This window comes from Typha latifolia, chromosome 2, assembly GCF_019914945.1.
Source record: "Typha latifolia isolate L0001 chromosome 2, TyphaL0001v2, whole genome shotgun sequence".
NCBI classification, from domain to species: domain Eukaryota; kingdom Viridiplantae; phylum Streptophyta; class Magnoliopsida; order Poales; family Typhaceae; genus Typha; species Typha latifolia.
In genome coordinates this window covers 68901-78274 of record NC_133087.1, presented here as the reverse complement: position 1 = coordinate 78274, position 9374 = coordinate 68901, and the positions used below count along the sequence as shown (strand labels likewise).

Genomic DNA, 9374 nt, shown 5'->3' with positions numbered 1-9374 from the left:
AGTTTTCCCGAGGACCGATTGGATCTAGTTGAATAAACGAATAAATAATAAGATGTATGGTAGGTAAGCGGTAGCGGGAGGGAACTCAGGGGAGCCCCTGGCTCAGGTCAACCGATCGATGGCAGTGATAAAATAAGGCTGTATTGCAATGCAGGTAAGATGGGACACGTCCTCGGATGCCTCTACTCTTACACGTAGCCCAAGCAATGGCCCACAGAAAAGAATAACGGCAACGCTAACCTGGATGGATCGGGCCTGTGTTGTTAAGTCACGTATGAGTTATACGTGACGTGCCTTCATTGGATTAGTATTTGAATGGACCTCTTCTTGAATTATGCCAACACAAAACAACAAAAACACGCACAACAAAGTAGAGGAGGGACTGGGACTGCTGGGACTGCTGGGACTGGGAGGGCGGTTGGACTTTTTAGTTTGGCAACAAGGTACGGAGAAAGTCGTTTTTCAAACCATACGCCATTCAATAACGCCATTCAATTCTTTTTTTAAAGCCCATCAGTGATCTGCTTATGTCCTATTGTTACTACTAGGTAGTGCATCTTAGTTTTCATCGCCACTTACTTCCTTCGCTCTCCCATCTCTATGACTTTATCTACCTTCTTCCTCCCTCCCTATTCCATTCTAAATTGTATACCTTTTCTCAGTACAATTGTCGCTCGCTCGCTCGCATCACAATATTCGTCCGAAGATTAAAGCGGCACGAATCAGAAGATATAAAAGCTAGAAGTTACAGTGCAAGGAATCGCCTTCCTTGGCTTTCTTTCTTTCTTTTCTTTTTTCTTTTTTATAAATTCTTTCCTGTCTTCTTGCACATTAGAGAAAGAGGAAAAAAAAAGACGGGGAAGAAGGGGGGTGAAAAAACGGGAAGGGAAGCGCATGTGGTGGAATGTTGGAAGAGAGAGGAGGAGGAGGAGGAGGAGGAGATGGTGGAGTTGGGACGGCGAGGAGCTGCCGCGATGAGAACAGCGAGCCCTTCCTCCTCCTCTTTCCTCGGGCGGAGGTGGTCGCTAAGATTGCGTCAGCTCTCTGTGGGATCGGCCAAGATAAGGCTACTCCTCTGCTTCTGCATTGCCTTCTACGTCATCCTCCTCACTGCTGGTTTGTGGCAACCATCTTCCCATCTCGGATCCACGCCTCCACCCGGGTATGATTTATCTTATTGTTGTTGTTGTTGTTGTTGTTGTTGTTATTATTATTATTATTATTTCTTCTCTTCATTCCCAATTTCTTTAACCAAATAAATATTTTTGACTAATAGTTGTGTTAGACTTTTTTTATTTTTCTTTTTCAGTTTTTATCTTCTTGTTTGATCTTTCCCCGTCTTTCCTAACGCCTTTGTTTCTTGTTTCTGTGGTTGGTTCAACTCGGATGACATTTTATCATTTTTCTTATTTTGATTGCGACTAAATTCCACAGAACTGACAACTTGATTCAACTTAGGGATCTTTAATTTGATATCTTCCATAGTCTTGTACGTCTCTTCCACTGAGAAAGTGATTTTTTTTTATCCTTGCATTCTTGGATCTAATTGTTTTTCGAACATCTCTTTCGGAGCAAGAAATCTTCTTCTGACTAACTAGTAGTTTGACGCATGGCACGTTCGGTAGCGTATAGAAAACCAAGGATTACATATAATACCAATGTATGTCGACATATTTATTCGACTACTTAGTTTCATATGCATATATTGCTATTTAAACCCAGTTGCCCAGAATAATAAGATTCATTATTTCTAGGAAAGCCTTTTGTTTATGTTAGAAAGTGTGATTCTACGAGATCAAGTGCTTCACATATAATAGCTTTCTACTGAAAACAAACTATTTTGGCAGCCATTTTCTTGCTGTGGGTCAAGATGACTAGGTCTAATCTAAAGAAGTATTATATCCCTGATGATAACCAGGAAGGATATAATACTCCCAGTTAACAAGGTATTCCAACTTTGATAGTTCAGTGAGTAGTAGTAGGAAACGAGCCCAGTTTGGGACAATTCTTCTAAGTTCCTTTCTTCAAGATCAAGAGCTCAGTGCTTTGGTCTATCCTCTGAAACTAATAGTCTTTTCCTCCCTCACGTTATTGATTCCTTCTATATAACACTTTATGCTACTTAACCACTAGGTTGAGATCGTCCTCTATTTCTGGTCGGCCTTCTATGTTTGCAATAGTCTTCTTAAACCCTCTCATCTCCTTCTACCCTGTCTTATGGGCCTTGAATTTTCATGTTCCTACTCGGGTCAATTTTGGAACTTTAATTATCCTTTTCTTTTCAAATCATGCTGTTTATAAGTACTTCTGTAAAATTTAAGCATAGCCTGGACTTGTGGCATTTTAGCTCTGCGCTTTCTTTTCAAGCACTTGTAAAGGACATGGTTATTAACTGGGTAGATATGCACGTTTAGTTCATCCTTAACTTTTTTGGAAGTAGAGTTATGTAAAGACTCTCTCTTCTCCTCATTATTGCTGTTCTTCACTTGTCCTGAAACATCATCTTTTTATCATTATCCCTTTTATGGAGTTTGACTGTATGCATCATCTATTTCTTTACCAGTCTCAACTTGTTTATAGTAGATATATAGCTGGATAATCTCAAAGAATCTTCCATTATTTGCTTCTCAACCAACCTATATCTCTGTCTAAATGCTATAGTCCTTTTCTTTGTATAGGAAATGTTACACTGTAGTGATTAATACATGGAAGAGAAATGACCTTCTGAAGCAATCTGTTATTCATTATGCCTCTTGTGCTGGCGTTGATTCGATTCACATTGTCTGGAGTGAGCCTAATCCACCAACAAATTCTCTACGTGATGATCTAAGCCAAGCTGCAAAATCAAACTCTCAAGGTGGCAGAGATGTTGAAGTAAGATTTGATGTGAATCTGGAAGACAGTCTCAACAATAGGTTCAAGGAAATAAAGGACTTGAGGACAAATGCCATCTTTTCCATTGATGATGATGTCATATTTCCTTGCTCATCTGTAGAATTTGCTTTCACTGTGTGGCGTAGTGCACCTACAACAATGGTGGGGTTTGTACCCCGCGTACATTGGTCAGATAAGTCGGTATGTTTATCAAAGTTCTATTTGAATTATGAAGGTGTTAATCTTCATAATGATAATTTATGTCAACAAACTGGACCTTTCTCAACTTGAATTATGAAGGTGTTAATCTCCATAATGATAAGTTATGTCAACAAACTGGACCTTTCTCTATGAAATCCTCAAGTTGTCAAATTTCTTTGGTATTTTATCGACACTTGTTGTGTATCAACTCATAATCTTGCACATTGAATTCCCACAGATCTATAATCCTTTAAATGCCTGTTTTTTTGTTTAAATCAGATGCTTATTTCGACTACAATCCAAGAACTGCAAATTTAATTAGCAAGTTTTGTCCTTTCAAATTGCTAGATTTCATCAGGATTTATTCCTTGATGTGAGAAACTATTATGCAGGGAACCATTATAGAAAATTATAGGTATGGAGGCTGGTGGTCTGTCTGGTGGATGGGTTCCTATAGTATGATTCTCTCGAAGGCAGCATTTTTCCACAAGCAGTATCTTGATCTGTACACAAATCACATGCCCGCATTTATTCGAGATTATGTGACTGAAAACAGGTTTGCATGACCAGCTTGTTGGTTGTAGGTTCTGATAAAATAGCATTGACTTTAATTTTCTGATGTAATCTTTGATATAATAGTTTGTGCCACTAATATTGCAGGAATTGTGAAGATATTGCAATGTCTTTGCTTGTTGCAAATGTAACTGATGCTCCTCCTATATGGGTTAAAGGTCAGGAGGCAATATCTTTAGAATTGATCTTTGTATACTTATAATTCATTGTTAAATTGTAATTTCCTTTTTAAGTGAAATACTAAACTGTTGTTCAACTGACCATAATAGGATTAAATCATACTGATGAGTGCAAATATTTGTTATCAAAACCTTCATAGTAGTAGCAGAGCGAGTTGACATAGAAGTTTCATGTATTTTCTGTTCCAGTTTCTATTCATTTGTTGCAATATTTAACTTTGATGAATTTATCACTCAGCTGCCCATCCTTCATATTCAATTTATTAAGCATCTTTCTTGTCGATGGCTAGAATCTGTTTGGATCCGGTCTGTGCTCTGACCTTGCATAATTTTGCTTAAAGCATACACGTCATTATTTACAACATGCCCCTGTGAATTCCTACAAACTAACAAGTTACATGGCTCCGGAATGAGGCTTTTATGAGAATTGAGAAGTGAGGCATGGAATAGTGCAACAATGACATATGCATTCAGCTGGGACTGTACAAATTACCACAAAAGCACAAAGCTTTTGTGTCTGCTCAAACCTTGTTTATCTTTAGTATTACTGATCTTTTCACCGCTCAGATTTTTAAGCTTGTCAAATTCGAGGATGTACTTTTAATATTGATCTTATTAAGTATAGATGTTGGTTTCTTTAATCAGAAACAATATGTTAGTTATATTTACGTTGATCTGTAAATAAGTTCTATCATGTATATAAAAGATAAAGAAAAAATTAATTGACATTGGTTCTGAAATTCAAAGCAAATATCTGTCACAAAAAGAAAAAAAAAACCTGACAATTCCCCTTAAGTGTATGGATACATGCCTCTGTTCATACTTTCTGTTGGTGTATGGCAAGGTATGCATCTTGCATAGATCTGAATGACAGAGACTGAGTACTTTATTAGGTTTTTGAGTTTACTACGATGGCACTCTACATGTTAGGATTTTGAGTCTATACATTAGGGATGAGACAGTTCTTATTAGTTATCTTGTGCTACTGTTCAGTTATGTAACATGCAGAACTTTGCTAATTAAATTTGTTTACAGGGAGGATATTTGAGATTGGATCAACTGGCATCAGTAGCTTGGGAGGTCACAGTGGGCGGCGATCTCAATGTCTCAATGTGTTTGCTGAAATTTATGGTGGTATGCCTTTGGTAGCAAGCAGTGTTAAGGCTATTGATAGCCGCAGGAGTTGGTTTTGGTGATCTTCAGATGTTCCTATAAGTTTACTCATTTTCTGTTGTTTCGTTCTTCTCTATCCCCTCATTCCTGTGCTTCATTCTGATTAGGGATCAATCTATTTGTATCATGTTGTTAGAAACATATAGAAGAAAATTCTAGGATTTACATTGCACATAATGGAGAGTATTATATTTTGCTTCTTTGTGATTGCTTGCTTGCTTTCTTCATGAAATCTAATGCCTTCTTTTCCTTCTCTTATGGTGAGGACTATCCTTCATGAAGAAACTAAACACGTTTTGGGAAATTGCTAACTGATCTTTGTTTGAAAATACTGATAGTTTCTGTGACCAAGTACATAGTCGTATTTTATCAAAAGAAAAAAAAAAGAAAAAGAAAAAAGAAGAGTACAAAGTGGTATATAGCGTCCACTTCTGCAACCTACAAGTAATGCCTTACAATCAGTCTACTGGATTATAAAATCAGCTCCACCAACTATTGATCAGTTAATAAGAAAACCATCAATGTTCACTTTGATCCACAGATTTATGTGTGTTGGACTTGATACATCATTTGTATATATATACCCAGAGATTTTGATTGGCTTATGTACTTTAAAAGCTTATGTAGGTATTATAGTACATAACAAAGTGTATGTGTCTCGTTAACTGCTTCAATTCGGGAACGCTGCAAACTCGCTTCACCTTGGCCTCTTATTCTCATCAGCACTTAGCCCTTCTCAGGGACGCTACAAGCTTGATATAGCTTAGGAAGATTGATGGAAATACTTTAGCTAAAGTTAACAAGGTGAGGGTGCCTAGCAGTATATTTTCGCTCCTCTCTTGGCGCTGCTGCATTATATTTTCGACACACTTCCAACTTTTCAATAGGGCTGACATAATGCCATTTCATAAAATCTCCTTGAGGGTATTCCATATTTGGGCACCCCAAAGAAATAGTCCCAATCATAATCATGTTCTCAAGCTAAGTACCAAACTCCTAAGTCTTATCAGTCGCTCTGCAAAGTCGATCTCCAAAGTTCTTTGTCTACATATATGAAAACAAGAATTTGCAACACCACGTGTTTCAAAAGGTCCTTATTAAAACACCCCTTCCAAAATTCACGTGTTACTCACGTGGAGAATTTCCACGTGATTCCCACGTGACTTGTCAGTGAAATAATCTCACCAAGTATCTGAATAAGTCAAGAAATATCATAATAATCCAACAAATAATCAAGAATTACATTATCACAGGCCTCAACAAGCCTCTAGAAATACAAGTCCAACGCACCCTCGCAGGGATTAAGTCCAACTAAAAAAATAATAGAATAAACAAATATTAAAATAGAGGAACTAAAATGAATCTGCTACTCCTCGATATTCGCATCCCCACCAAAATGGCGGTGAGCACGGGGCCCAGCAAATAAAATACAATAATAATCTAAGAATATTACATGATAAATAAAAATGCAACTCAAAACATGTCAGAGAAAGTGTACATTATGACTTTTAATAACTTTCATCATTATAGCTCATTTTATATAGAAATCCACACAGAAGTCGAGTCACAATAACATATCTCACAAATCACCATAAAATCGAGGGGGACTAGTCAACTAGCGGTATTATTGCCCATACATGCCTAATGACGCTGCATATGACCGATTGTCTGTGGCCATCAGACTAAGCACTTCAGTCGTAGGCTCATCATCATCGCTCTAGTAATCATCGCATAGAGCAAAATCATTACATACGGCTGATAAGAGCACACAACTCGATAGACGCTCTGACCCTGCGTCCTTGGGTATCGCTAGAACTACAATCCATACCTCTCAATCATCTTTTCTAATATCATACTAGACTAGTCTCCAACTAGGGCAGTGTAATCACCTGAATGCTCCACCAGCTACCGACCTCAGGTGTAGACCGCTAATATAATACTATATAATATACACTCTACCCTTAACCCCGGGTTGAGTGGGTAAAAGTGCACAGCCTAACTGGGACTTGACTAACAATGATATATGCACGTGGTGCCATGACCTCTATTATTTATTTAACATAATCATCACAATAACATATATTATAAACAAATATAGAGTCTATCATACATGTGTATTAAGTGATAAATAATGCAAGTAAGAATTGACATGTAATTAAATGCAAATATGAAATGTCATATAATTTTCACAAATAAGAAAACGCCATTTAATTATTACAGGTAAGAAATGACATAAGTATGCATTTTTCATAGACTATTATAGAATTTTACTCGCTTGGAATATTTCTGGAATCCGTCTTACTCTCCTAATCAGTCGGCCCTTCTTGAATTTCAAGATCCTTCCCGCACAATATTGAATCTAATAATTTATAAATAAAATAAACATAAGATTAATGGACTTATAAACTAACTATCTTGTTGTATAAATTTACGTTTGATTTTCTAGGTCCGAGATATTATCATTTAGAGTCGTTCACATTATAAGTATGAAGATAATTGAAAAGACTAATAAATTCAAATACCTATTTGGATTTTGTATAATTCCTAATTTTATTAATAACATGGTTGAGAAAATTATAATAATTACAATTTATGTAGCTAACAGAATTTAAGAAAAATAACAGACTTATAATAAATTAGTCTAGGGTTAAAATGTTAAAGGTTGGGCTGGGCTCATGGCCCAGCAAATTAGGGGAGAGAGAGAGAGTGTGTGGGCTGTAGTCCTACCTGTAGCCCACTAGACTAGAGATAGTGGACTGGGCTCAAGAGCCCAGTCCAACAGAATGAGGAGGTGGGCTACGGGCATACCGCAGCCCACTAGGTTCTAATGTGCTCTGGACTGGGCTCAAGGGCCTAGTCCAGCAGGGTGAGATGGTGGACTGGGCTCTAGAGCCCAGTCCGACAAAATGAGGAGCCCAGTCCGACAAAATGAGGAGGCCTACCGCAGCCCACCAGAAACTAAGGGGGGTGGACTAGTCCACCGAGACTTTAGAGAAGAAGGCCTGAGGACCTGGGCTGCAGCGCAGCCCACGCCATAGTCCAACGGTGGGGGTTGGCCCAATCCCCACCTTCTCCTCGCTAGAGAAAAAAAAAGCAGAGGAGAAAGGGTGTCGCCGGTGATCCCCGTCACCGGCAGCCCCTAGCTCCGACAACTCCTCCCCAGGTCGACTTGGGTGCAAGAGTGATCAGAACCTCTGGCCAGTGCCGCCGGAGGGTGAGAGTTGAGGAACTCCATGGCCGGCGGCCATGGAGATTTCAACTCAGTGCTAGGTGGGCTCGAAGCCCTCATTTCGGGTACCTACCTCTTCTAAGTGAAGATGTGGGTCAATCGAGGTTGACGAGTGAGGCCACCACCGCCAGTGGTGGCCGCTTGTGCCAAAGAAACCTGACGGTGGGAGGCGACATGGCATCGCCTCCCTCGCGCCCTGTGGGTACCCAATTTTGGGTACCCACAGCAAAGGGGTTGAAGCGGGAAACTTTCCAAATCGGTGGGTTGTCGACCCAAGGTCGTTGGCTGGCGAATTTCTCCGGCGAAGGCAGACGAAAAATAAATCCTAATTACGCATGATTAACTAGGCTATTTTCAAATTAAACTAAAGAGGGGATGAAGGCTAACTTGAGGATCAAGGTGAGGGGGTTTTGGTTGATTGCCAGCGCTCCGGTGACTTGCTGCCCGCGACGAGAACTTCGACGGCTTGGGAGAGAAAAGAGAGAAGAGAAGAGCGAAGAAGAGAAAGTTGCGAAAGAAGGAAACTCGAGGGGAAGGAGTAGAGATCAAATAGAGAAGAGGTGGAGAGGGCAACGGAGTAGAGTTAACTCCACTCCGGCGCACTTCTCTCCCACCTCTCACAACTGACTACGAGAGGCAGAGGAGGGGGAAGAAGGAGTCAGCGCACGCACTAAGCGCGTGCGCTGCGGTTAGAGTGCACGTGCATGGCGCGTGCGCTAACATTTTTTTTATATATATATATACGGGTGTTACACCTTAGACAACCATTGCCGCATAGGAATGTCGATACTGCAAGCTTAGATCGCATTTCTATCCACAAGATTGCTATCTATTACCACGTACTAGTGTGTGTATTCCACAATTGACTTAACATGTCTTTGGAAAATTATTCCACGCATGCCACCACAGCCTTCGCATTCTCATGCTCGTGGGCCTTCTTTACGACTCATGTGCATTGCTTTCTAGTCTTTGCTACAAGTTTAGCTAACATGCTCTGCATTTGTCCACAGCTAAATACATGCCCTGCAATTGCATACATTTATTGCGGTGCTCCGCGCCTAAGCTTCGTCCTTCGCAAGATAGATAACAAAACACCTACCACTCTCAAGGATGCCCGCTGATGCCTCTTTAGTCCAGCACTCTAT

The 9374-nt window shown here is 39.7% G+C and overlaps 1 protein-coding gene across 1 annotated transcript; it reads left to right on the top strand.

Annotated features, from left to right (window-relative positions):
- Nucleotides 1-343: 343 nt before the first annotated feature.
- Nucleotides 344-5200, top strand: LOC140781568 (glycosylinositol phosphorylceramide mannosyl transferase 1). Its single transcript, XM_073127607.1, has 5 exons — nt 344-1162; nt 2679-3075; nt 3468-3631; nt 3736-3806; nt 4863-5200. The coding sequence occupies exons 1-5, from the start codon at nt 942-944 to the stop codon at nt 5021-5023; spliced, it is 1014 nt and encodes a 337-aa protein (XP_072983708.1). The 5' UTR covers nt 344-941; the 3' UTR covers nt 5024-5200.
- The last annotated feature ends 4174 nt before the right edge of the window (nt 5201-9374 follow it).